This window comes from Apiospora hydei (genome assembly GCF_038363865.1).
Source record: "Apiospora hydei strain CBS 114990 chromosome Unknown utg000005l_segment0_segment0, whole genome shotgun sequence".
In the NCBI taxonomy this organism is placed as follows: Eukaryota; Fungi; Ascomycota; class Sordariomycetes; order Amphisphaeriales; family Apiosporaceae; genus Apiospora; species Apiospora hydei.
In genome coordinates, this window is record NW_027117364.1 from 4,741,252 (window position 1) to 4,767,665 (window position 26,414).

The window sequence follows — 26,414 nt, forward strand, 5'->3', positions numbered from 1 at the left end:
AATGAATACTGTATATATATTCTATATGAAACATTCGAAACCCGTCTGCTCTGATCTCCTTGATTGTTATTCAAACCCTGTCTTGCTTTTCCTGCCAGTAGTGTCCTAGAAGTGGATGTGTGTCTTGGTGACCGGCTTCCCATCCCGATAAGCATTCAACACTTCATTGACCGATGCCGCACTGAACTCCTTTACGACATACTTGAGAGGTTTGATCTGGCCAGACTCAAGATATCCCGGAAGCCGTTCCCAAAACGCAAGCGCCTCATCCTTCTGGTAGACCGACATCCCGATCGCGTCGCGCAGCTCGAACCCGGCCTCCTTACCAACGACCCGCGCCTCGTCCACAGGGCCCGTCGGCACCAACCGCGCCATGACCCCCTTCTTCCGGCTCGACAGCGCGTTGAGGCCCAGCGTCTGCCCCGCGGGGTCGTTGACGGTATCGTACGCGTAGACCAGATCATCACCGACAACGGCACGGATCCGCGCCAGGACCGCCTCGCTTCCGCCGTGGCGGTCCAGCACGTGCGTGGCACCGTACGATCTAAGCTCGGCCTGATCGCCGCCCACGACGACGATGCGGCCCACGCCCGCGAGTTTAGCAATCTGGACGCCGAAGCGGCCGTTATTGCTGCCGCCGCCGATGATGAGCAGCGTCGTGCCCGCGTAGTCGAAACCGGCCGCGGCCTCGGTCCACGGGGCCGGGATCCCCAGGACCCGGTAGAGAGCGACGACGGACGGCATGACGTTGATCGGCAGCGTCGCGGCCTCATCGTCCGAGACGCCCGGCGGGATCCTGGCCATCGCGCCCACGTTCGCGAGCGCGTACTCCTGCAGGCCCGGCTCGGAGGACTGGGGCTCGGTCCAGCTGCCCATGCGGGCGTGGCTCACGACGCGGTCGCCGACCTTGTAGTCGCTGACGTTCGCGCCGAGCTGGGTGACGACGCCGACGACGTCGTTGGCGAGGACCTGGGGCAGGCTGCCGTCGGTCACGAACATGCCGACGTCGCGCATCTTCTGGTCGTGAGGGTTGAGGCCGGCGACGGCGACTTTGAGCTGGACTTGGTTGGGGCCCGGGTGGGGGATGGGTTGGTTGGTGATGAGGACGGCGGGTTGGCCGATTTCGGTTACGACGATGGCTTTTTGGAGGTTGGACATGGTGATGCGGAGTTTGGTAATAGCTGGAGTAGTGGTATTTGCTTTCAAGCAGATGGACAATCAGCAGATTTTTTGTTATCTGAGTTGACGTGGGGTGTTCCGAATTGACTTTGAGATTGTTGGGCTCAGTGATGTTCTGGTTTGGTTGAAGAAATAAAGCATGCCAACGGCGGCAACTGTGGAAATATATAGTATGTGGTTAATCATATCATCATATCGTGAACCTGCCATGTTCGGTTGTGTCAGCTTGCGCGACGAAGTGCGAGCTTGGTCATCAAGATGGTTCCTAGATATGGTATCTTGGAATGATACTGGTTGCGTGTGCTCTTTAACCGACCGGATCTCATTGGACAGGCGCGAGAGGTACGACTTCAGCTCCTGAAGATTCTATGCGTCTTGATCGTGTAAACAACAGACCCCTGTGCGAACTACCCTCTCTCCCTGGGGTTTACAAAGCAAAGGCGTTGGGCTAAAGAGCGAAAGCGCGAGACTAGCGACAGTGCTGACCAAACCAACAGGCTGAGAACTCCCCAACGGCGTGGTGGCGTCTGAAGTGTCAGCAACCGGCCCTTGATCCCTACGGACCTGTCGTAAACTTGGCCAATCACGGAGTGTGGAGAGAGAACTAGGGCTGACATAGATCTGGATATAGCCGGAGCCCCTGCGCATCGACGCCACAATCTTTAGAAATCATCAACTGGCATTTTGCTATCACTGAGCCATGTTCCAAATCTTCCCGCGACCTTCTTCGCAAGCATCTCAATGTCGCGAACGAACCACAGCTATCTCCGGTACACCGGCTACTAGCAATGTGGCAGGTGCTCCGGAAGATAGCAGAATCAAAGGACGCTAGCTTCAGAACACATAAATCCAAAAAGATGATATCATTGTTGTATGATGAGATCTTTACCAGATAGAATAAGTGCCGAATAAATAAAACGCTGCGCTAATATGGATGATATACTACGCCCCCTTGCTCCACGGGACTGTGCTGCTCACTTGCCACACCGTAGTATGCCATTACTTGCTGCCGCACCCGCTTATCCTGCCCCTATTCCCTCTGGCTTCCACATCATCTCCCGCCATGTCAGTTTTCGTCTGTCCGTCATCCTCCACAACAAAGATCCCAAACCGCCTAAACCCATTCTCGCTCTCCCCGCCCAACGCCCTCCCCTCCAAATCCGGCACCAGCCCCCACCCGATCCAAAACCTCGGTCTTCCACTCCCACCACCAGCACCACCACCACCGTCCCCAGCCGCCTCCGAGTCGAGCGCATCTGCAATCTCCTTCTTCGTTCGCCACTCCGCGTCCCCCGGCAGCCTCTCCAGCAAGTTCCCGCCCGCCACCAGCGCCGCCACCGACGCGATGCTCGTCGGCGTCCGCGGCAGCACGTCCGTCTGGTACATAAACAACCACCCCACGAGCAGGAGCACGAGCGCCACGCCCAAAAGCGCCTCGAGCGCCCGCGTCGACGCCGCGTCCTGCACCACGCGGTGCCGGCCCGTGGGGTCCGTCAGGTTGGCCGCGTACCGGAGCTGCGCGTCGCTCGCGTTGTTCGGTGCAGAGCCGGACGAGGACGAGGATGGGGGTGGGGGTGCGAGGGTGACGTCGGACCACGCGGCGGGCACGCGCTGCGCCGCGAGGTTCTGCGCGTGGATGACGCCGTGCTGGAAGCGGATGGCGGCCGCGACGCGCTCGTCGGCTTCGGGCCGGCCGAGGTCCGCGGCGGGGACCGCGTAGCGCGAGGAGACGAGCAGGCCGAAGAAGTGGTTGAGGGCCTCGGGGTCGGTGCGGATTCCCGCGAGGTTGTTGTAGATGCCGTACAGCGAGCTGGCGCCGTCGCCGCCGAACTCGGGCGCGCCGATCCGCATCGACGAGGGCCGCGCCGTCTCCTCGCGGGGGCGGGGCGCTCTGCCCGGGGTCGACGTGTCGAGTTTCAGGTCCGGGCCCGTGAAGGTGGCCTCGACGTCGACGCGCTCGAAGGTCAGGTTGCAGCCGAGGGAGGAGAGGTGCGTCACGGCGGGTTTGGGGCGGGCGGAGTAGTCGAGCTTGCCCCAGGAGTAGAGCAGGTGGCTGCAGCCGACGACGGGTTGGTACATGTCCTGAACGAGGCCGGGGGTCAGTACACCTCAGGTAAAATTTTGATAATAGAACATAATGGTGGGTAACATACCGTCGCGTCTCCAATACCGACGTACGTGGTATTGGGATAAGTCGAGAAGAGGATATTGTATTTCCCCTTTTCCTCATCGTCTTTAAGCTTGCATTCTTCGCCCTCGATCCACGCGCCCAAGGGGTTCTCGACGTTCATAGCTGTAGCATTGCTATTGATCGTAAAGTTGAGCCGGTGTTTGGACATGTCGTAGAGCCGACAGTCCAGCCTGGGCCGGACCGCGGGCACCACCGCCGTGATGGATACGGTCGACGCGTTGAACGTCGCGTTCGACCGGATGGGCAGGTCGGACACGAGCTGCGGGAAGGCGAGGTCTTCGTGCGTGAAGGCGGGGTACGAGAGGTTGCTCTCGAGGATCAGCGAGGGGATCGAGGCGCCGAAGCGGGCGGAGCCCTGGTAGGGCGCGCCGCCGAAGGGGGTCAGGTCGAAGGACTGGTTGGCGCGCAGCGTGATGGAGCCGGTGCTGGGGATGGCGAGGGCCTGGAACAGGGAGCCGGAGAAGATGGTGAACAGGGAGGCGACTAGCAGCATGGTCGTCGTTGCGAGGGCGCCAAAGTTGCCGGATCGGGCTTCTTTGAAGATGGTACGAGGGATGGACATGTCCTATCACGATTCAGGGTCAGTTTCCGTCGGAGGTAGAACGGTAGTCTTTAGCGAGGAAGGGCTTAACGTGAAAGCCGAGGAGATACTGACCAGATGATCGAGTGTCATAAACGCGTCAGTCCCGACGGCCTTCTTGAGCAACATGTATGGCGCCAGGGATCGGATCTGGAAGTCCATGGAGGAGAAGGCCATTGCCACCAGACCGAAAGTGAGTGCCGGTAATGTCGTCCAGAGGTAGTGTATATAAGTATCGTTCCCGACATCACCCAAGCCATCTTCCCGGTTGGACTTCTGCAGCAAAAGTTCAAGTGCAATTATGAGACCAATCACTATCAGGCACAAGGTCGCTCGAGTGGCCGGATGCAGAATTCCCGGGTGCAAGTTGCGTCTGGCGCGGACTAAGGGAGCGCCCGGGTCTCGAGGAGATGCGTCGTCGGCGAATTGCCGTTGGTCCAGAATGGCAAACTCCGGCCTGCTTGTCGTGGGGTTCTGAACGACTCCGGATTGAAAGCTGTGCCGCTCCAGACCCTGCACAAGGGACTTCTCATCCGCGGCGCCGAGATCACGCACTCTTCTTTGCAGATCGGGGCTGTGGAGAATGAGCGTTGCCATGTCCGGGATGTTGCTCGGGTTCCGGGGCAGAACGCCCTGCCTCGGAACGGTAAACAGCAGGACGACCGAGAGGACCAAGCAAGCCGCGGTCAGGCCCGCCATCCACTGGGCCGACCAGTCGCGCACCAAAAGCCGGTTGGCCATGAAGACGGCCGTTCCCGTGATGTCGATCGCGGCGGGCTCCGTGAGCGACTGCTTGGCTATGATGGCGGCAAACTGGCGATAATAGGTCCCCGCAAACTGCCCCAGGAAGTCTCGGTCGAACATGTCCGATACCTGCGCGGTCGTGTTGGGGCCAAACTGACTATCTATGGCCACGCCGAAGTACTCGTCCACATCCACCTCCACTGTCGACAGATTCGTCTTGTGCCCCCATGTCGAGGCGGACGATCCCTCCAGTCTGTTATTGTACTGCAAGGTAGAGAAGTATTAGTCTAGGGCTGACTGAGGAATAATGGGAGCTACCGGAGTAAGTAGTCAACTCCGAAAGTGCTTACCGCGGAGAAATGAGCATCCATGATGGCCCAGGGGCGAATGGAATCCAGGGTCCTGCTTTTGCCGCCGGGGGACAGCTCCACGCTCTGGGTCCGCGAGTCGTTCCGGACCACATCGACGGGGCTTATGGTATAAGTCGGGACACAGAGCATCTGGGCACTCTGGGGCAGCTTTGCTACCAGTGGGTAGGTGGGATTTCTACCCGTGTAGTCCATAGTCGGCTTCTTGGAATAGTCCCTCGCGTAGGTGATATTCCCGAACATGAGGAACACCCTAGCGCCTTCCTCGCCTATAGTGCCGTCGCACTGAGTCTTGACGAACCGGCCGAAATTGCAAGTGGAAAAGTTCCCGGCATAACCGGAGCAAGTCGGACCCGACAGCTGCAGAGCCCGCATATCGCAACCGGGCGAGGTAACGGTCAGATTCATCTGGGAATTCGGGTCGCGCGGGTCCTTCGGCTTCGCTCCCGTCAGCACCACGTCGGCCGGGACGCAGTCGAGGCCGTTGGTGAGCCCGTCGACGGTGACCCGCGTCTCGGCCGAGTCGGGGAGGCCCGTGACGACGGACTGGTAGGCGTATTCCAGGGACATGCCCTCCGGGTAGGTGAAGTTCTGCCCGATGAGCCCCTTCATGACGAAGTAGGACAGCGAGCCGGCCTTGGACAGGCCGCGGGCGCCGCGGCTGGCCGCGAAGACGTCCTGCGCCACCATCGGGTGGTTGTCCAGGTGGACGCCGGTCCAGGAGAGCGTGATCAGGCCCGTGGAGATGACGATCAGGACCTTCATCAGGAGCGAGACCGCGATCGTGAGGGAGACGGTCCAGTCCTTGTTGCGGAGCGCCGTGAAGACGACGAAGAGCGGGAAGCCGGACACGTAGTCCAGCAGCAGCGTCCGCTTGGCGTCGGCGGACGGCTGCGCCAGGCGGAGCCACGGCGCGACCAGCTTGCTCTGGTACTCGGCGCGCCCCCAAAGGGCCGCCACCAAGGTGAGGAAGGCGATGGGGCCGTATGTCCAGAGGTAGTGCTGGTCCGGGTGGCTCGTGGCGATGCCGTCGGACTTGTTCGATATCGCGAGCAGGGTCTCTATTGCCGCGATGATGAGGGCGAAGATGGCGATGAAGCCCACGATGACATAGCGCCGGAGGTAGCTGGGCCGCCACGATAGCAGTGTGGCCGCCGAGCTCTGCTCGGCATCCTTGGTCTCGGTTGTTTGTGATGGCAGGTAGTCGGACTGCGACTCCCATGGATGGTATACGGGCATCTGATGTAAGCGTGGTGCTGCTGCTCCCTCCCCGGATCGGCCTCCGGCGGCTTCCATCGTCTCACAAAATCCGATGTCCGGTCACAGTGTCCGTGTGTGATTATACGAGGTTCATGTTAGGAGGTCGTATCTGAGCTTCGGGCTTTTCTCTTGGTCAAACATTAAGGTGGGAATGGTGCGCGAGATGGGACTTGAAAGCTTAATAGAGCAAATCCGGACGGCAATGGAATTGCAGCGACGCCTACTGAAACACGCGAGCTGCAGTCGGGCCCAAGTGCATGCATAATTAGTCCCAGGTCCGAATGCAGGCTGATTGGTTAAGACTCCCTGTAGTATTGTGGTTTCGAGGGCAGCATATGGGGTGGCACAGTAAGCACTAATCTGATCGGAGGAACTTCATGACCCAGATGGAGGAACTGTTGGACTATCCCCAGAGCCAACGCATCATTCTAGCCGCCGTGCCGCCGCCTGCGCCGCACGCGCCACCCCCAGCATGAGTTTGATCAGCCAAGAGATCTTGACGACATTTGAATTCCCCGTCAACTAACCAGCTGGAGGATTGACTACACGTTTTGGCTTTAGCCAAGGCATATGGTCGTTGGGGTCGGGTTGGTCATGTCCCGGTGCTATGGAAAGCCCTTGGACTCTGGTTATGTTGGGAGCGACAAGCGGGTCTGCGTGGACCCCCCGTTGAGATGGTCTTTCTTAGTCAATATTCTATTCCCGGCAATTGTGATAACACGGCGCGTATTTCTTCCCAATTGTAGACGGCACAGCAGTACCAACTGTGGAGTCGTCATTTAGGCTGGAAATAACCACTAGACCAAGTAGAAGTGGATATCGCACGTTGGCGCGCGTAACAGCAGCATCTGATATGATCGCGCAGATTAACTGCGCTGTAGCTGCGCGGCACAGCATGAAAAAGTCGTCACCAACATTTGCCTCTTGCAAAGGGCGTAGATGGGGGTCTGGGCACAGGCAATACCGTCTCAATCCGTTCAAGATGGACACAAGGTAGGGAATGTCTCAAGTTATATGTGTCTAACACACGACCGGGTTGTGTGAAGGCACAGCTAAATGCCAGACCAGAATAACGTTGATGGGCGCAGTATGTAATCGAAATATTGGCATTGTTCAGTCCCACTTCACAGCTTCGGCTCATCCCCCTTCAGTCGAATCAAAGCCTCCTGCTCACACGTCATAACCAGCCTCCCCGTCCCCAAATCCCACGTCCGCTGATGCAGCAGCACCCTCCCCCCGCCGCCCCACGACGTCTCTCGCTCCGACACCATCCACGCATCGACCCGGGCCACAGCGGGCTCGTGGAACGCGATCCGGTGGCTGAGGGTGGCGCCCATGGCCACGTTGCGCGCCCGCACCCCGACACGGTTCGGGTTCGCTACGATGGCCATGGCGAGGAACATCTCGTCTGACATGTAAGCGAGTGCGGCCATGTGCATGGCGGAGGAGGTGGAGGTCAAGGGCTCCGCGGCGCGCGCGAAACTGCGGACGCGGTAATCGGTCGGGTGGTCCCCGCGAGGATGCCGAAGATGCGGTAGTCGAACGCCTCGACCTCAGAGCTGAGGGGCTGCAGGGGTGAGTCCGGGCTCGAGCCGTCGGCCAGGATCTTGCGGTTCAGGTCCGCGGGCACATCCGTGGGCTTCAGGCCGTCGAGATCGGGCATCGGCGGACCGTAGTCCAGACGTTTCCGGCTCCGGCGGAGTTGCTGTTCTGGAACGCGATGGTGGCGATATAGACACAGGCGCTTCGATCGCCCTGGGTCGCGCGGACGACGCGGGTGGCGTACGAGCGGCCGTCGGCGATGCGGTCGACATGGTACAGGACCCGGTCTTTGAAAGTGGCCGCGACGGGACGGAGGAAGTGGGAGTGGGAGGAGTAGACATGGAAGTCCGAGGGCACTGTTGCGCTCGCTGCGGATATCGCTTGCGAAAGCAACAGGCCGCCGAAGACGGCACGCCCGGTCGGCTGACTAGTCAATGGCCTGTGGGGTTTCGGGCGACGGTCAGTATTGCTGTATCTACCATCCCGTATTTGCCAAAAGGGTCACATACTCCTCATTCGCATACGTGTTAGGACCAACATACGGTGGATGCTGAACACCGACGCGCCTTTCTATCGTTGCAGCTGATGCCATCATAAGGGGCGAGGAATTGGTGTTGAGAGAAGAGCGGAAAATGTGTCTCGGATTATCGATTTTTGGTTTCTAGATCAGCTGATTCGAGAATGCATCAGTCGATATTGTTTCGGGTGGATGCTGTTGTTGGTGCTGTTGGGCCCGGGAGTTTGGTTCAGGTTTATCCCTTGCGGGACCGATGCAGTAACGATCGCGGCCATTAGAACCAACGGAACTGTCTGGTTGGAAGCAAATAGCTCATCATCCCCTCTCCGTCAATGTTACTGTAACAGAGATAGGGAATGGCCTGTCCGAGAATCCCGGTGTTGTGTTGGTCACGAATCTCCGCAGGAGCTATCACAGCGCATAAAGGACTCGCCCAACCCCGCGCATCCGCTTCGGAAGTAGAATCATTTGACCATTACTTTCTCACTTTCTGCGATTCATCACCATTCAAGATGGAGTCTTGGAAGGAAAAGCCGAAGCGAAGCAAAAGTCGATCCTGGTCAAGATCCCGGCGCAATGGCACTTACCGGAGGCCATGTGCGTCATGCCCACGACGCTGGACAGCCCATACCTCAACGTCACGACCGACGCTTTCATGGCCGAGGCAGGGCTCAGTCCTAGGGAGCTCGCCCTCACCTCCAAAACCAGCATTCCGGAGATCCTCGCCAGCTATGAGTCCCGAGAGGTCTCGGCCGAGGAACTCGTCACTGCGTTCTGCCACCGCGCTGCCATCAGCCACCAGACGACTGAGTGTTTGGCGGAAATCCGTTTCGCTGAGGCCATCGCCGAGGCTAAGGCGCACGACGAGTATCTGCGCGTGCACAAGAAACTCGTCGGGCCCCTGCAAGGCATCCCCGTCAGCCTGAAGGACCAGTTCCGCGTCGAGGGGCTGGAATCGGCCATCAGCTACATCGGGTGGTTGGGCAAATTCGAGACTGCCGAGACTGAAAGCTTGACCACCAAGCAAATCAAGGAATTGGGAGGGATCATCGTCGGCAAGGTAACTTCGAGATCACCTGGCCGGGTCCCGTCCCTGCTCAATACTAATGCTCTCATAGACGCATGTTCCGCAAACTTTGCTCTTGGCAGAATTGCAGTCCAACCTGCACCGTCCGGGTATGAACCCCCACAACCGCCTGCTGTCGCCCGGAGGAAGCTCCGGTGGTGAGGGGCCCTTCTCGCATGCCGCGGCTCCGTGCTCGGGATGGGGACCGACATGGGCGGTTCGATCCGGGTCCCATCCGCATACAACCACCTCTTCGGGCTGAAGCCGAGCTCCGGCCGCTTCTCGTACCGAGACCTCGCCAGCTCGCTCGGCGGAAAGCCCGTGGTTCCCCGGTCCCCGGTCCCCGGTCCCATGTCCGCCAGCCTTGACAACGTCATCCACCTCACCCAGTCGGTCCTCGGCGACACCGAGGCCTGGCGACGCGATCCGGGTTTGGTCCCCTGCCGTGGCGCGCGCCCGTGCTGGACGAGGTCCGAGCTGACGCCGCAACGCCCGGAAAAGGCCTCTGCTTCGCCGCCTTCCCAGGCACCGGCGACGACGGCGTCATGCGCCTGCACCCACCCGTCGCCCGCGGCGTAGCAATGGTCGTGCGCGCCGCGCGCGAGGCCGGACACCGGGTCATCGACTGGCAGCCGCCCAGCCACGTGGACGACGCCATCATCTACGGCGGCCTGTGTTTCCCGACGACCTACGACATCGACGACGCGCTCCAGTCGGACGGCGAGCCGATGATCGGCGCCGTCGAGGCCATGCTGCGGCCGACCGAGAAGTATCGGCCTAAGGATATGGCGGAGTACTACGAGCTCGTTAAGAAGATGAAGAAATACCAAGAGGATTATGCGGATTATTGGGAGTCTACTAAGGCTCTCACGGGAACTGGTAAGAATTTGAATGAAAGGTGTCTTGGGGGACACAAGACTGAGTGATTGCATTTTACTGATATGTTTGCCATCCAGGTCGATCTGTGGATGGAATTATTGCCCCAGTGGCTGCGACTGCCGCCGTGCGCCACAACTCGGCCTATGCTTTCAGTGAGTACACCTTTGGCATGTTGAATAGGGCAAGGTGCGCGTATCTAATCCTGCCAGGTTACGCCATCGTCTACAATGTTCTCGACTACTCCATCCTCACCGTTCCGGTCACCTTCGCAGACAAGAACATTGACGTGGCGGATCCGCACGATGCTCCTCGGAGCCCCATCGACGAGATGAGCTGGGTTCCCTGTAAGACACCTCCAAAACTGTGCCAAGTGAGCTGTAACTAACAATGGCGGCCCTTCCTCTTGTAGACGATGCAGACGTGTATCACGGTGCCCCTGTTGGGGTGCAGATTGTGGGTCGACGATTCGAAGAGGAGAAGGTCCTGGCCCTCGGAGAAGCACTTTCCAGCGCACTGAAGGCTATGAGCGCAGAGTAACGAGGTCCAGATCGTTGGATTTGCTTGAGATGTTTGATAATTGGAGGTGTCTGACCTCGTGACTTGAGAAAGATTTATTGCTCTTATCAGCGCCATCAATTTGAGATGTATGCAACTTGACTCGGTTTCTGTTATCTCTATCTCCCTCAACATCGTTTCTCGATGCACCGCTATTTTGGGCCAATAATGCGTACAGGGCTAGATTTGCCAGTGTCGCTTTCCAGACCAAAAATAGAAGAGGAAGAGAAAGTTTCCAGAACGGGCAAAAAATAGTAGTGACAAGAGTGGGATTCGAACCCACGCCAGTTTCCTGACTACGATGCTCGCAAACTCGGACGAATTTCCTGAACGTAGCGCCTTAGACCGCTCGGCCATCTTGCCTTTCATGCCCTTGTGGGCGAGGTTCGTTGATGGTTTTGGCTTTACCACAGACTATGTTACTTAGGTGGGCGTCGTGGTGGGTTGAGGTAATACGGATGGTGCGATGGCTTGAGGATGCTTCCATCACTCACCAACATTCGTTTTCAATGCTCAGTTGGCTGACAGTTCGGAATTATACCCACAAACTTTAAATTAGGCTCACCACTTCCCATGTGGCTGCCAATCCGATTTTATACCCTCAAACTGTAAATTAGACTCGCAAGTGGCTTCCATCTGAAGTAAACAGCACGAACCGTTTGAGTTCCCCAGGGTTGGCGAAACCATAATCATCCGTCGCAGCATCTAGACTTACGGAGAAAGGCACCCTTACCAATCTTAGATATGTCGGCATGCAAACTTGGGTATATAAACAGCCGTACAAAGTTTTGGTTGTATATGCCATCCCCATCCCCACCCCCATCTCTCCCGCGCTCTCCATGGCAGAGAAACAAACATGTCTGGCGGTGCTTTAGTCAGTCTATTCGGCGGTCTTCAGATCCCCCCCAAGGAGAAGCCCGACAAGGTATCACCACCGCCTCCTCCAGAAAAGCCGGCATACCTTGCCATCCATGAGGCGTTGGGGCGCAAAACGCCACATGTGCTGGAACCGTTACTTGAGCAGAAGGGTCATCAAGGTGCGCACGAAAGACCACAGAAGGCCATGCCGCGGCTCCAACGCCTCTCCGTCCGAAAACCAGGATCTAGCCAACCCTCCCAGGAAGTCATCATAGATAGAGAAGTATACGCAGAGGGCACCTACAAGTCCGCCTGCAAGGGCCGATTCACCGCCGGCCCCGGAACGGCCAAGCCTGCGTGGCCAAGATGTACCTCAAGCCGAAGTACGGGTCCTTCAACGAGCAATGGGCGGGCGAGCTCCGCGCCGTCCGCACCGCGCAGCGGATCGTCGAGGCCTGGAACGACGCCGGCATCATCAAGGAACAGCTGTGCGTGCTGGTCCCCGAGATCATGACCAGCAGCGACGGCGGCGCCCGCGAGCAGCGTATGATCGAGCCGCTGATCCGCGGGTACCAGAAGAACAACAACAACGCCGGCTGGGTCAATCCTCCCCCCGACCCCTGGAACGAGGTCATGCAGGCCCTGAGCCACTTCTCGTACCATGCGACCGGTGGCCGCCGTCTGCTGTGCGACATCCAGGGCGGCCCCGTCAGGGGGTGTATGCGCTGACGGACCCGGCCGTGCATTCCACCGCCGGCGGCCAGTTCGGCCCGACGGATCACGGATGGGAGGGCTTTCTGAAGTTTTTCGACACTCATTGCTGCAACCGGTTCTGCAGGTCCGGTTGGTTGAAAGCGGATAGAATGATAAAGCCAGCGCCAGACCCAGAACCACATGCCCCTGAGAAAGGGCGGCCGCGATGGAAGGCACCCCCAAGAAGGGGCAAGGTGGGAATTTGAGGGTGTCGTGGAGCACAGGTTTCGTTACTATTGCATTCGATAGACAGTACAAGAACCAGCGACTAAATAATTGATTTTCTTCATAACAAGAGTTTTGTGCCTTGCTGATTCCTTTGAAACGCTCATGAAACTGTGATCACGGCGACTTCCTAGTTCTATGTAAAGTGTTGCTGCGCTGTGAGTTCGCTATATGTCGATATATCAGTCGAGTAAAAGGTAAGGGGGCCAAAGCTCTAATCTCTGGCTCAGGAATCGGCGCTACGGCTGTAGTGTAGACTGGTCATTGGAATTCTGCTCCCACTTTCCGGTGCTTGGTTTTCAGCTACCCAAGCCATATGAGCTGGCAATGACCAGTGGATGGTTTGAGATACGCCACCTTCGCTCAGCTGAACTGGACTGAGAGATATAATAATACAGCCGCATTGGCAGCTGAACATAGCATTGTCACATATGCCGACCTCAGTGAGAATTTGGTCAATGGTGTGTGGACGGAAGAAGAGAGTGGCTGAAAGCCGTGACCGAAGCTACATTTAAGTAGCTGCAGCCCACCACCCCCTTCCCACTCGGTGAGCTCGTACATGTTCTCTGGCTTACAACCTGAAAGCTCTTGCCGCCCGAAGGATTCACTAGTATATAAAGGACTTGGCTTCCCCATTCCATCGAAGCCCCCTCGTCGACGTATTCTTCCAATTTTGGTTTCTGCCGTTCCAGCAGCAACTCGTTCCCAATGAAAATGTTCCACAATCCACGCCAATTCTGGCGTGATATACGACAACGGCTCACATCCCAGACTGTCGAACTGAACAACGAGCAGACGCCGAAATTCAACAGCGCACATAACCAGCTGGCCAATGTAGATGCCATGTCAGGCACCGCCAGCTCCAGCGGGAACCGGTATGACTATATTTATCATCTATGCAACTGTTCTAGATCGTTGGCTAACTACAAATTCTATGAAAAGAATGATCATTGAACATGAGCCCCTACCACCCGCACCATATACATTCGGTAAAGAGAACGAGATAGTTTCAAACCCCGAGTATGATCACACTAACCCCTGGCACAATAAATATTGTGAGACGGATACATGCCCGCATGTGGAAACAGAGATAACGAACGTCTATACAAGCTGCAATGTTTATAAATGGTATAGGGTTATCGACGGCAATACGTGTGAGAAGAGGTTTGTCTCCGGAAAGAAGACCGTGTGTCAGAATCCAAGATGCTCAGACACCAAGACCAAGCCCACAGGAGTGACAGACTGTGGTAGGCACGGTCAGGGGCCACAGTCGTATGGTGCATACAAAACGGGAACATGGGATAACCAATGAGACTATGTTGCTGCCTCGATTGTGGTAAAGCAAGTATCAGGCCACATCCGTTAGTGTTTAAGAAGTGACGGCCTAGACCGCACGTGATCTAATCTTCGTCATTGAGCTACCTTTAGTAGTACCAACAGTATTCAGGCTTCCTCGTTGCCAATTTGTAGAAAGACCACCAGCACTGCAGAATATCTGTATATGTTGTATCAGCTCCCATGCTTGTCCCTGGAAGGTGGCCCACTTACCCTGCCGTGGCAGCCAGGATTTCGAAGGGCTTCGCCAGTGTAGCCGATGTGAGCACGCCAAGCAGGACTGCAATGAACGCAGTGATGACCCCCAGCCGCTCGAACATGCCGTGCGTGACGGCGAGGATCCACAACGGAGCGATGAGCATGACCATGCCCACGACAAAGACGGACGCGGAAGCGATGGCGTCCACCGGCTCGTCGCTGCCGTAGACGTTCGTCCCCTCGGGGCCGTTGCGCTCGCCCAAGAGGCCGAAGAGGCCCCTGGTCGGGATTAGTATGTATTCCTCAAAGAGCTGTCTCAGGACCGACTTCTGAGAACGGGCAACGGTGACGAGGTCCTTGGCCTTCAAGAACTCTACCTCCGCATCTTCTATGGGATAATTGTTATTTGATAACCATGTGTTGATGTTGTTGATGTTCCCCTTCGGGGCACTTGGTGCCGATTTCAGCTCCTTGTAGCTGAGCAACATTTCGGCTTTTATGCATCAGTGGGTGAACTTGGGTATGATATCATCAGGGGTGATGCCATGTTTACTGTATATCTTCAATTCCTTGGCGATTTCCTCGACTAGAAGCTGCCTCTCCGGTTGATCATTGCGTACTGTCCCATTGTTGACATCAGGCGTTTGGCGGCTGTGCTTTTCGTCCAGCTCGTCCAGTCTCTCCTCCAGAACAGCAATCCGCTGCTGTAGAGTAATGAGCACTCTGCAATGTAGACGGTCGTACCTTCGGAGGACGAAGTACTCGTCTGCCAATGATGAATATCTCGCAAATTCTTGGTAGCCAATGTACTTCCTGTGTGCGACAGATGAGGGTCCCTGGCGTTCAATGTCTCGGGTCTGGCAATTGCTTACCGTGGCTTCCGATCCAAGTCATCTTGCCTAATTTTGTTCGATTCAATGTCCGTTTCTCCAGGTTCGTGGATGGTCCCCATTATCTGTCTGGGCTAGATTGGTGAGTCCAGCTCAATGTGCCAAATCATTATTTTCGGGGCAAAAGGGCACATAGAATGACTGCTTTCAAGAATTTAGGCTGTTTGCTCATGCATGGCAGGAGTCTGCGGGCCACAGGTCGCCTCATGTGTCACTCAACCTGATGCAGCACATGCATCAGCACGCAAAAGCCCGATATTATGCTGTATCTGCACTTAACATCGAATCATTACCACATCATGCACGTCCGCCTCAAATGCTGGGGCTCAGCCTACCGAGCAGATTGGGTGGTTGTATCGATAGTGGCTGTGATCTGGTGCCCGGTGATCCCCAAGTTTGCCGACATTTGTGCCGGGGGTGTGGCTTTGGCACTTTTGAGCTGTAGTAGCTCCTATATTATGTTCCCCAAGACTTACCCCAACCCTTCAATTCCGCCACTTCCGTCTGCTCGGTTCTATTAAAGGAATGTGAAAGTACCTCCCGGCAAGGCTGGCTTACGCTTACTCCTCGTTCTTTAACCCCTCACGACCGCCCACCGCAACATTGCAATATCCGAGTCAAGCCAAATTTGTCTCTCCCTGTACGACATTGCCGTAACTAGAAGTTACATTTGAAGCTGGCCCCACCTGAGCTTCAGAGCTTACGTTTCTGAATCGAGGTATGATATGACTTGCTGGTGGGAACTACAAGGGATAGGCTGACTGGTTTCAACGAAAAAGGAAAGCTACGGGAATCATGGTGCAGGGTTGCACACCAGGGGTTACAGCTTGGGGTGGGACAAAACCTCGGTCCTCAAAACCCAAGAAACCGGTCGCTCGAGCGAAACTCTAGCCCCGAGATGGACATATGTCAGCCAGATCTCTAGCAAACTAGTATTGAGTTTGACCACCGGTACTTGCTAAACAATTCAGATGTAATATGTTCTTGGACTTGTCCGTCTCGTGTGCCACTTGTTTGGCCCGAAGCCGCTGATGCCCTAAATACACCGAATGCTATATTTAATTGGCCGAGGTCTGATGCTGATGCGACAACGGGAGTACCCATAGATATGTTCATATCCCACCGCGTCCAACTTTAGCGAAACTTCATTGGGGATTGGACGCGATTGGCGAATCAGGATGTCCCCTGACCGATGTGTATGCTGTTATTTCAAGATCCCTTCGACCATTGAGCTTCTTTGTCATTATCCCTTTGAATCTCATAGGACAATGGAAAATTGTAATGCATCCGTAGTAAAATGGGGCCTCTTGCCATTCAAGTCCTAATGCGTAGCAATTGAGAGACGTATCTACATGGCACTCCTTCGATATCATATTTTCTCACCGGCATTTTTTACCCTTTGGGTTTCTCGTAATTTCCCTTTAGCGAGACCGCGTTGCTTACATTTTTATCCTGGTAGAGCGAGGCCGAGCCCGATCGCATCTCAAACTATGTTGAGAGCTTTCTTTGGGATAAAGAAAAAGCAAAAGAAGAAAGATAAGCCCAAGCGGGAAAAGAGGCACCGTAGAGAGCGAGAAAGAGAGGAACCTGATGAACCGGTAGATCCTTTTTCTACAGAAGGGATCACAGCCAGTCTCAAGAAGCATTTCAGGGGCCGCCAAAACGGGCTCAAGTTCCGGCGTATCATTGGCAACGGCGCGTTCGGGGTCACCGCCCTCCTCCACGATGTCCGGGAGAAGCCCCCGAAACCGTTCATCATCAAGCGTGCCCTTCAAGCCGGGGCCGTGAACGATCTCCGCCTGGAGATCCAAGCTCTGAGGGTGAGTTGAAAAGAGGAAGAACTGAAAATGAGACTTGGCCTCGAAACTAACGATGTGGTCTAGCGTTTCCGAGGGGCGGCGCACATCACACAAATGACAAGCTACCGTGACCGCGACATCAATGATCGCGGGAAAAACGACGAGATACCCGGACCGTACCTCATCATGGATTACTTGGAGCATGGGACGTTTAAGGACTTCTTTGAACGGATCGTCGCGGCGAAGGTACGGGTACCGAACCGGGTACTTTGGTATATTATGCTATGTTGTACGTCTACCTCTCCTGTATGTCATCTTGACCAAGACATACACTGATTCGTTTGACAAATGCTAGTTATCAGGGCTTGCTGCGCTCTCGCGTGGCCTCCGAAAGGCAGAGGAGGTGCAGTGGAAGAGCTCGAGGTCACTCATACTTTTGACGGGCCTCCCGCCTCGTTTGCCCATAACGATATGCACATGGGCAACGGTAAGGTTCCCCCCGAGGGGAAGCCACATACGACAAGTGGCCGCAACCTCTTGACACCCCATCCCCTATTGTTGGAACGGCAAGTTGCAGTCTGGCTGCTAATACTGCAACACATAGTCATGTTTGGAAGCCTAGAGCCCGACGTAGATGAGCACTCTGTCGTCCCTCCGCTCAAGCTGATTGATTTCGGGCGGGCTACGACTAGGGACATCTGGCCGGGCCCCCCTGATACAAACAATGCCAACGCGTATCAAGGCTACCCTTCCAATCAGAAACACGCGGCAACTGTAAGTTTTTTCATGAACCCCTCTCCACCCATCAGTACTCGTAACACTTATCTGCTTCTTGCTGCACTGGATCGTTTGTACTCACGGGTTATTTCTTTCATAGATAATGATGCAACTGATCACCGGGCACACCGGGCGCCTATCCCCAACATCGGTCACCATGTCCATCACCGTGCCGGACGCGGCCGGCAACCCGACGACCGTCAACGTCCTGACGCAGGCGAACCTGCTGTGGCAGCCCGGGGCGGACAAGTTCTACCCTTTCCTGGACGCGCAGCTGCGGCAGGAAATCGGTTCCATGATGGCCCTCTACTACAGTAACCGCCCGTTCCTGCAGTACCTGCTCAACACCGCGACCCACGCCGTCACGACGCGCCGCTCAACCGACTATCACCCGAGTATCCAGAAGGAGGAGACAGGCAGGGCGATCAGGGCGTTTGTGAAGCGCTTCTTTTTGGACGCGGATGATGATGACGATGACTAGTCATTCATGATGGTGCACATTATAGCGGTTGGGAGGTGTAAAATAGTTGTCAAAGGTATCATAATATAAGAAAGCTCAGCGTATGCCAGTTGAACGTATGATTAGTGGTGCTGCGTCTTAAGTGATTGAGATGTCGCCAGATGCAAGGGAACTTGTTAGGCCTTGGAGTGCAGGTGGGTGCGGATATAAAGGTAATACGATGACGAACACCGGCCAGCACATTACCGAACGATTCCTAGAGTTTGTCACATTCAATCCTGATTTACCAGCTTTGGGAGTTGAGCACAATTGAGTCGGTTGTGGACCGGGAACGTTGAAATAGACTCGGTGGGCCACATCCATTGCAATACATCGCTGAGGTAGTGGTCAATGACCCTGCAACGTTGTGGCCAGCAGGCGAAGGCTAGGCTGAAAAATGTACCTACAGCCTCTGGCTTGACGATGTAAGTATTGCCTGCAGGAGAATCCAGCTCGATGGAGGATATCATCTACCCCTTCGACTTCGCGCGCGTCGCAGCGCTGCAACGCGACGGCAGATGTGACGAAACAGGTCGATTGCTGGAGGAAGCAGCGCCAGTGGCGGCCCTTTCAGCGCGCAGGCGCCGAGGCCGTCGTCCTGTGCACCAAAAGCATGCACTCGAAGTCGCAGGGCATCGAGGCTGCATCGAACCTCCCGCTATTGCACATCGCCGACCCGACCGCCAAGCGCATCGTCCGCACAGGATCCCGGGCCGTGGGTCTACTGGGTACTTGTTTTACCATGGAGCGAGGCTTCTTTCTACCGCGGCGCGCCTGTGAGAGCTGTGGAACGGGATCGTCGTTGAAAACTGGCGCGAAACATACCGCCGGGTCATTGCGGGTCTCTAAATACGGGTACCGAATGGTTGATCTTGGGTTGCACTGAGATTGGATTGCTGCTGGATGATTGATTGATGAGAAGGAGGTCGAGGAACGCTGTGGATTGATAGCCCCTCTTGGACACTACCAAAATTCATGCGGTGGCTGCCGCAGGCTGGGCAATCCACTGGGAAATTGAGGTTGGCGACCAAGACACAGAGGCTGACGTGAGAAACACAGAGACAGAGAGAAAACAAAAGGCTTGAGGGGTGAGATTGGGGTCTGGCTTTTGGGCTTCGGGAAACGAAACAAATCTTAAAGTTATTTCCTCGGCGCAAAAAACGAGCCCGTTATTTGAATCCGATTGGCGCCCGTGTCTCGAGAGGTTCTTCAGACGAAGTTCCTCTGACAGCTAGAGTGGAAACAGGGGGTTGCATTTCAGTGGGTGGTGGTGGTGGTGGTGGGGGCCTCTTTAGCGCCCGTCTCGCCCGCCAACGTCAATGCAGTGGGCAGCAAAGTCGCAGAACAGGCGGCTGTGCAAGGGGTGGGCTGGGCTAAACTCCACTGCCGAGCTCGCGAGCCCCTGACGCAGAGTGTCTCAGGACATCAAAATCAGAACTGTTCGGCCATTTTCTTTTTGCCTTCTCTTTCTCTTCTTCTCAACCAATTCGTTCATTCAAGGCAGCACCGTTGACGGTTGATCCGATTTCGACTCCCGACTTCTCTTCTTTACCCCTCCTTTTTAACCTTTTCAGCTTCTCTTCTTCACTCCGCTAGTCGGTAGTTCCCACCCCTGCCGTTCCTTCACCTACCTACGATTGCTACGGTATACCTTCACCAACAACAAATAGAAATCATGAATACCCACTTTTGCCGCCATGCCGATGCCTCGCTCGGGCCCGTGATTCCCGCAGGCTGCCGGATGGCTTCGGGCGACAGCTTCGACTTCACCCTCCTCTTCGAGCAGGTCGCCCTCACCATCGTCCCCTGCGGCCTGTTCCTGACCGGTGCTCTTCTGCGCGTGCGGGACCTGTACGACGCCCGCCGCGTCTCCGAGACCGACTGGCGGCACCAGGCCAAGCTCACCGCGGCCTCCCTCTACGCCGTCCTGAAGCTGGCCATCCTGGTGCTGTGGTGCCTGCCCTCCTCGGGCCTGCTCTCGGGCGCCTCCGTCATGTCGGCCGTCTTCTCCCTCCTCGTCGCCGTCTCGCTGCCGGCCGCGTCCCACTACGAACACACCCGGACCGCCACGCCCTCCAACCTGCTATCGGCCTACCTCAACTTCACCTTCATCTTCGACGCCGCCATTGCCCGCACGCTCTGGCTCACGCAGAAGTCCCTGCCGCTCCCGGCCGTGTTCACCGCCGCCGTCGCCGTCAAGGGCGCGCTGCTGCTGCTCGAGGCGTGCGCCAAGACTCCGCTCGCCCGTTCGCGCCGAAAGGCGTCGCCGCCCGAGACCCTGGGCTCCGTCTACTTCCAGGGCTTCTTCGGGTGGGCCACCCCGCTGGTCCGCATGCGATCCAGCAGGGGCGCGATTGACCTCGAGGATCTGGAGGCGCTGGACAGCGCGTCTGAGAAAGCAGACCCCCGTGATGAGGTCATCGTCATCACCATATAAGTACGACTCGATCTTTTGACTGTTTGGGACTCCCATCTCTATGGTTAAGGGCCGAGGACCTCGAGTCCCAGGACTGCATCGTGCCGAAACCCAACTCCGCGGGATAGTTTATGGGCTTTTGCTTGGATACGAAATTTGGTCTTATCAATGGAGAGAAAGCCCATGTACAACCAGATAGACCCGGGATCTAGCCACACCTCCCGTTCCAGAATAACGAATGCTATGCCTCGTCAGCCCCGGCTGATTGCTGAATATGAATCGAATTTTCCAAATTCTCCCCGAGCCCTTGTGATGCTGCTGCCACCTACCTAATCGTCTCCAAACTTCACTTAACAAGATCACTGTGATGCCTCTACCAATGCCACAGGAGACGCTACGCTACTTTCGAAAGGCGTCGCTTTCACACCCGCCAATGCCTTCTTACCGCGCATTTCCTTCACCATTTTCCTCACCGCCATCGTGACCGCAATATCAAACGCATTCTGCATGCTAGTGACCGACGCCATATTCTTCCCCACAATATCAAACGCCGTCCCATGCGCCGGCGTCGCCACGGGGATAGGCAACCCGCCCTGCACCGTAACCCCGCCATCAAACCCCAGGAGCTTCATCGCAATCTGCCCCTGGTCGTGGTACATGGTAACAACAGCATCGAACTGCTCGCGCTTGAGGAAGATGGTATCGCACGGCAACGGCCCCTGCACATCGATCCCCCGCGCCCGCGCCAGCCCCACGGCCGGCGCGATGTGGTCGATCTCGTGCCGCCCAAACGCCCCGCCCTCGCCGTTGTGCGGGTTCAGCGCGCAGACGCCCAGGCGCGGCTTCTCGATGCCGGACTCCCAGCGCAGCCGGTGCGTGAGCTCGATGATCTCGAGCACGGCGGCCATGGTGACGCGGGCCGCGACGTCTTCGAGGCCGATGTGGCTCGTCACGCGGCTCGTCCAGAGTGGCGCGGGGCTGCCCGTGGTGGGAGTGACGATGTTGATCTCGCTGGTCCGGCCCGCGAAGCCGAGCTGGTTCGCGAACCAGCGGAGTTCGTCCTCCTCGGCCATGCCCGCTTGCTTCAGCGAGCTCTTGTTCAGCGGCGCGAAGACGAGGGCGTCAATCTCGCCGGCTTGGGCTAGGCTGAGACCTCGTTTCAGCTGGTGCAGGCTTCGGGCGCCGCTGTCTTGGGAGACCTCGCCACGGGTTGTTTGGTACTCGGACGCGCTGCCGTCGTCCAGGACCTGCACGCCTCCAAGCCCGGTATCCGCATGGCCCCCGGAAATGGCAATTTGCATGCCGCCAGCGTCACTCATGGCCGAGTCCAATTCAGATTCGTCGGCCAGCACCACAATGTCGGCGCGTTGGGCATTCGCGGGATTGCTCAGAAGTTTGGCTGCGACCTCGGGCCCGATGCCTGAGGGGTCGCCCAGAGTGACAGCGATGCGCGGTCTGCGTGTACGCGGTTTCAGTTCCATTCTCGACTTAGTCTTGCGATTGACTCAGGAGCGGTGGTTCCGGGTCGGGTTGCGTAACGGTGTTCGGACGCTAGATATCAACGGTCCAAGTTGATAACGCAAGATGAGAGTTCAGAATGGCCTCGGCATTTTCACCAAAGGGCTGCCTAAAAAGTTTCAGTCTTTCTACCGATCGTCCTTCTTTTGGAGCAACCCGGCGTAAGAACATAAGCCTTTACCTGCACGAGTCAATCAAAGGATGGCCCATGATTGGCCAATACCCCTCAATGACTCTCCTCATGCATTCGATGTTGGACATATGGCGCTGACCCTAACGCAGTCAGCGACTTGGCGGCCCAGGGAAACATCCGATTACTTTCTTGAGCCAAGAACCTGTCGAAAGCTACACTCGCCCACCCCAACAGACCCACGGGGATGATCCCGGACTTGATGTCCGTCCTTACCCCACAGCTGGGGGGAGCACAAAGTGTCGCAAGCGGTGAGTAACTACGTATATATCAAATATCCTAGGCAACCCAATGTGCTTTGAGACAAAATAAAGACTACGATTGAAATGGCGGTGAAGTAGAGACTTAACAACTGCATCAGCTTTACAATCATGGCATCTTCCATCAACAAACACTTGAAAAAGACCCATTCGGGCGCCTCTGTCAAGATGACCGAAGACAGGGCTTCCCCCGAAGCGGATGGCGCTGCCGCAGACTTGAACCATGCCCAACGGCTCGCTGCTCAATGGGTCGATGGAACGGCCGAAGAAAGGAGATTGAAACGAAAGCTGGACTGGCGCATTCTTCCGTGTACATGGGTTTTATATGTTCTTGGATATCTGGACAGATCCAATATTGGGTAGGTAAAAGTTCGAATCTCTTTCCGCCCCTCACTGTTTATGTCCATATGGGGGAGGAAAATTAAAAGTCCACTGAAACAATGGCTGATCAGATCACAAGAAATGCGAAGACGGGCGGTCTGGAGCGAGACTTTGATCTCAGTTCCGAGCAATACTCCATCATAGTATTGGTCTTCTTCATATCCTACCTCATTTTCGAAGTCCCAGCCAACATGGCCCTCATGCGGGTCCGGCCGAGTGTCTTGCTCCCGGGCCTCGGGGTCATCTGGGGAACATTCGCGGCTCTGATGGGCGCTACAAAGACTTGGGGTCAGCTAGCGGGTTTGCGGTTTCTTATGGGTGTTGCCGAGGTAAGCAATTCGCGGATTATTCATGTACTAGCCTTCGCTCCGACCGAGACTGACCTAAAGACGACCAGGCCGGATTTGCCCCTGGCAGCGCCTTCTATCTTAGCTGCTGGTATCGCAAGTACGAGCTGGCGACTCGGTACGCCGTTCTCTACACAGCAGTGCCGATCGCGGGGGCTGTATCGGGATTGCTGGCAGGCCTCATCACGCAATACATGGATGGCAGTGCTGGGGTAGCAGGATGGCGTTGGCTTTTCGTAAGTACACATTTTTGGCTTTCGCACAGTACACGGTATACTGAAAAAGCTGCAAGATACTTGAGGGCGTTGCATCCGTCATAGCTGCCATGGCCATCTACCTCTTGATGCCGGACTTCCCCTCAAACAGCAACCGCTTCTTGTCACAGGAGGAGTCGCTGCTGGCCTGCAACCGTCTTGCGGTTGACGGCATCGCTTTAGCCCAGGGTGCAGGCGGGGAAAGAATTACCCACTGGGAATCCTTCAAGATGACGTGCAGCGACTGGCGAGTCTGGGTACAGTGCTTCCTTTTCGTCCTGGTGACGGGTGCCCAAACCATGCAATACTTCATACCGACGTTGGTGGGAAGCTTCGGCTGGACCGGGCACGTCGGCCAATACTACACCATCCCCGCCTACGTGGCCGCGCTCGTGTACGTCGTCGCCAGCTGCTGGCTCGCCGACAAGTACCAGACCAAGTGGCCGTTCATCTGCGGCCTGTCGGGCCTCGGCTGCGTCCTCTTCGTCGCGGTGACGACGACGTCGAGCGACAAGACGGCGCAGTACGTCCTGACCGTCTTCGCGTTCGGGACCATCTACGGCTGCTCCCCGCTGGTCAAGACGTGGATCGCGGACGTGATCCCGCAGCCGGCGGCCAAGCGGGCCGTGGCCATCGCGCTCATCAACGCCATCGGCAACGCGTCGTCCATCTACGCGACCTGGCTCTGGCCCGACACGGACGCGCCGCGCTACGTGCCCGGGTTCGTCACCACCACCACCTGGCTCGGGGTCCTGGGCGTCAGCACCGTCGGCGCGGCGTACTTTTTCAGGAAATACCCCGTCGAGCGCGCGAGTCACTTGGATACCATGGCTGCGGAGCTACGAGCGCGGAGAGAGGCGGGTGCGAAGACTTCGCGAGTTTAGTTTGGATGCAGTGAGTTGGGCCGAACGCGATGGCTATGGCATGAAACACACTCGCAACTCGTATAAGGACACCGTTCCTTTTCGTACGCTAGGGTTTGCACAAAGCAGTTGAAACAAGCATACAGTTTTGCGGGAGTACGGGCGTTGCTTTCGGGAACCCAAACGGGCCGTATGTACACTAAACAAACAAAATATTGTCTGCCCCCTCGTCTTTGATAAAGTTAGTCTCCTATCCTAAACTCCGATTCTCAATTCTGCCTAGTGCCTTTGGCATAACTTGTTCCCACGCGGGCCATGGATACCGATAAATAAACTCCGATCTGCAACCAGTGGACATCCGCGACTGCGGTGAAAGTGCTTTGCGGACATCGTTGAATCAAGTTGAGAAGAATGCCATGACTCAATACGTCAGCTATTATAGAGAGGGTGTAGGGGTAGCTGATGCCTGCGAGAGAGCGGGCGGGGTTCACCTACATCTGCCGTAGGGCGATGGACATGCTTACTGCACCATCATAATGGCCACCGATTTGGAGAGGCCTGGCAATTGCCATCCATTAGCTTTTGAAAAGTATCCTATCAGACTTGCAGTCAAAGACGACTAGGCGCACTCCCTCGCTCACCATGTCCGACTCAAAGGCCGACAGAGCGGCAATCCAAGGGATTCTGGATATCGAGGCGCCGCTGCAGCTCCAACTATCACCGGACTGCAAATCGGTTGTTTACACAACGATATTGAAGTGGTATCATACGATTGATGACGGCCCGCCTCGCACCAGCCCCATCTGGATCGCCGACGTGGGCGTCGCAAACTCGGCCCGGCACTTGACCGACGGGCTGCACAACGACCGGATGCCGCTGTGGTCTCCTCTGGAACATCAGATCGCCTTCCTCTCCGACTGGGTGGATAATAGTGGGAAGTCGAACGCTCTGTCCCTGCTTGACCTGGACGCAACTGAGCCCGGTTTGCTTACGCCGGTGGGGAGTGAACGGGTCATTACTAAATTCGCCTTCAGCCCGGATGGAAAGGCAATTGCATGTATGACCACCGACGTGGGGTTCGAAAAAGCCAAGAGCCGGAAAGAGGCGACTGGCAGGGCCTCTGTCTGGGGCGAGGATTGGGACTACGTGCGCTTGAAGCTCATTGACATCGAGAGCGGGGAGATCAGAACCAATGTCAACGGCCGCACCCATGTGGTGGACTTTTTGGTGCCCTGACGACTCCGACAAGGTGGCTATTGTTCCTCACCGGACTCCTCACCCCGAAAGCCACTACGTCCACGGCGCCACTATCGCGACTGTGGACATTGCATCAGGAGAGGTCAAAGTCATTGCTCATGACCCGGGCAGGGTTACTAATATCGTCTGGGCTGGACCTGCGTTATACCCTTGCCGGGGTGGTTCCGGGTGATGCCGTCGATCATGAACTCGGTCGTGTGCACCGAGTCGCGCAACGCGATCCGCACCATGTCCGAGAAGGTGGACGGCGTGCCACAGCGGCGGCAGAGCTCCTGCGGGCTGGTCACGTACGTCGACCGCAGCATAGCGTACAAGCCCAATACATCCATCTCCCATAAAATCTACCCGTGAACAAGTACCAACTGCTATTTGCACTTTCGCAGGTGTTGGCAGGTTATATAGACTTTAGCTCTTGTTTTAGGTCTCATTATCAACTCGAATGAAGACTGTCGTTATTGCATATTTCCCGAATGTTCCTTCGGCAAGTCACGATATAACATATCTACTCAAAGCATGCCCCAAACGCATATCAAGATTTATCGCAGGTACCATGAACCTAAATAGATGCCTGTACTCCAGCCAGGCTTTTGCAGCTGTATAGTATAATACATGAGCAAAGACAGTCGATGGTTGTGTCAATATAAGATAGGTCACGGGTCTGTGACCAATAAGGAGTCAGCCGTCACATATTTCAAACCCAATTTGGGTACTGC

General features: G+C 56.4%; 12 protein-coding genes across 12 annotated transcripts; 6 read left to right on the top strand and 6 right to left on the bottom strand.

The window, feature by feature from the left end:
- Positions 1-105: 105 nt before the first annotated feature.
- Positions 106-1,158, bottom strand: PG997_006969 (uncharacterized protein; the record flags this gene model as incomplete). The annotated part of the gene is made up of 1 exon (XM_066811284.1): positions 106-1,158. The coding sequence occupies one exon, from the start codon at positions 1,156-1,158 to the stop codon at positions 106-108; it is 1,053 nt and encodes a 350-aa protein (XP_066670207.1).
- Positions 1,159-2,178: 1,020 nt separating this feature from the next.
- Positions 2,179-6,358, bottom strand: PG997_006970 (uncharacterized protein; the record flags this gene model as incomplete). The annotated part of the gene is made up of 4 exons (XM_066811285.1): positions 2,179-3,261; positions 3,333-3,935; positions 4,026-4,958; positions 5,045-6,358. The coding sequence occupies 4 exons, from the start codon at positions 6,356-6,358 to the stop codon at positions 2,179-2,181; spliced, it is 3,933 nt and encodes a 1,310-aa protein (XP_066670208.1).
- Positions 6,359-7,446: 1,088 nt separating this feature from the next.
- PG997_006971 (acyl-thioesterase ii) lies at positions 7,447-8,456 on the bottom strand (the record flags this gene model as incomplete). The annotated part of the gene is made up of 4 exons (XM_066811286.1): positions 7,447-7,804; positions 7,867-7,961; positions 7,994-8,303; positions 8,374-8,456. 4 exons carry the CDS (start codon positions 8,454-8,456, stop codon positions 7,447-7,449), a joined length of 846 nt encoding a protein of 281 aa, XP_066670209.1.
- A 529-nt stretch (positions 8,457-8,985) lies between these two features.
- On the top strand, positions 8,986-10,863 carry PG997_006972 (uncharacterized protein; the record flags this gene model as incomplete). The annotated part of the gene is made up of 7 exons (XM_066811287.1): positions 8,986-9,441; positions 9,500-9,664; positions 9,712-9,877; positions 9,949-10,326; positions 10,404-10,478; positions 10,536-10,670; positions 10,736-10,863. The coding sequence occupies 7 exons, from the start codon at positions 8,986-8,988 to the stop codon at positions 10,861-10,863; spliced, it is 1,503 nt and encodes a 500-aa protein (XP_066670210.1).
- An 874-nt stretch (positions 10,864-11,737) lies between these two features.
- PG997_006973 (kinase-like domain-containing protein) lies at positions 11,738-12,468 on the top strand (the record flags this gene model as incomplete). The annotated part of the gene is made up of 2 exons (XM_066811288.1): positions 11,738-11,918; positions 12,059-12,468. The coding sequence occupies 2 exons, from the start codon at positions 11,738-11,740 to the stop codon at positions 12,466-12,468; spliced, it is 591 nt and encodes a 196-aa protein (XP_066670211.1).
- A 1,692-nt stretch (positions 12,469-14,160) lies between these two features.
- PG997_006974 (uncharacterized protein) lies at positions 14,161-15,202 on the bottom strand (the record flags this gene model as incomplete). Its single annotated transcript, XM_066811289.1, has 5 exons — positions 14,161-14,212; positions 14,266-14,529; positions 14,578-14,743; positions 14,804-15,063; positions 15,123-15,202. 5 exons carry the CDS (start codon positions 15,200-15,202, stop codon positions 14,161-14,163), a joined length of 822 nt encoding a protein of 273 aa, XP_066670212.1.
- A 1,428-nt stretch (positions 15,203-16,630) lies between these two features.
- PG997_006975 (uncharacterized protein) lies at positions 16,631-18,197 on the top strand (the record flags this gene model as incomplete). The annotated part of the gene is made up of 5 exons (XM_066811290.1): positions 16,631-16,960; positions 17,024-17,228; positions 17,295-17,426; positions 17,544-17,713; positions 17,817-18,197. 5 exons carry the CDS (start codon positions 16,631-16,633, stop codon positions 18,195-18,197), a joined length of 1,218 nt encoding a protein of 405 aa, XP_066670213.1.
- A 1,693-nt stretch (positions 18,198-19,890) lies between these two features.
- On the top strand, positions 19,891-20,652 carry PG997_006976 (Canalicular multispecific organic anion transporter 2; the record flags this gene model as incomplete). Its single annotated transcript, XM_066811291.1, has 1 exon — positions 19,891-20,652. The coding sequence occupies one exon, from the start codon at positions 19,891-19,893 to the stop codon at positions 20,650-20,652; it is 762 nt and encodes a 253-aa protein (XP_066670214.1).
- Positions 20,653-20,990: 338 nt separating this feature from the next.
- On the bottom strand, positions 20,991-22,112 carry PG997_006977 (4-hydroxythreonine-4-phosphate dehydrogenase protein; the record flags this gene model as incomplete). Its single annotated transcript, XM_066811292.1, has 1 exon — positions 20,991-22,112. One exon carries the CDS (start codon positions 22,110-22,112, stop codon positions 20,991-20,993), a length of 1,122 nt encoding a protein of 373 aa, XP_066670215.1.
- Positions 22,113-22,710: 598 nt separating this feature from the next.
- Positions 22,711-24,465, top strand: PG997_006978 (uncharacterized protein; the record flags this gene model as incomplete). Its single annotated transcript, XM_066811293.1, has 4 exons — positions 22,711-22,958; positions 23,060-23,309; positions 23,378-23,563; positions 23,620-24,465. The coding sequence occupies 4 exons, from the start codon at positions 22,711-22,713 to the stop codon at positions 24,463-24,465; spliced, it is 1,530 nt and encodes a 509-aa protein (XP_066670216.1).
- Positions 24,466-25,086: 621 nt separating this feature from the next.
- Positions 25,087-25,680, top strand: PG997_006979 (uncharacterized protein; the record flags this gene model as incomplete). Its single annotated transcript, XM_066811294.1, has 1 exon — positions 25,087-25,680. The coding sequence occupies one exon, from the start codon at positions 25,087-25,089 to the stop codon at positions 25,678-25,680; it is 594 nt and encodes a 197-aa protein (XP_066670217.1).
- A 137-nt stretch (positions 25,681-25,817) lies between these two features.
- Positions 25,818-26,030, bottom strand: PG997_006980 (uncharacterized protein; the record flags this gene model as incomplete). The annotated part of the gene is made up of 1 exon (XM_066811295.1): positions 25,818-26,030. The coding sequence occupies one exon, from the start codon at positions 26,028-26,030 to the stop codon at positions 25,818-25,820; it is 213 nt and encodes a 70-aa protein (XP_066670218.1).
- Between the last annotated feature and the right edge of the window lie 384 nt (positions 26,031-26,414).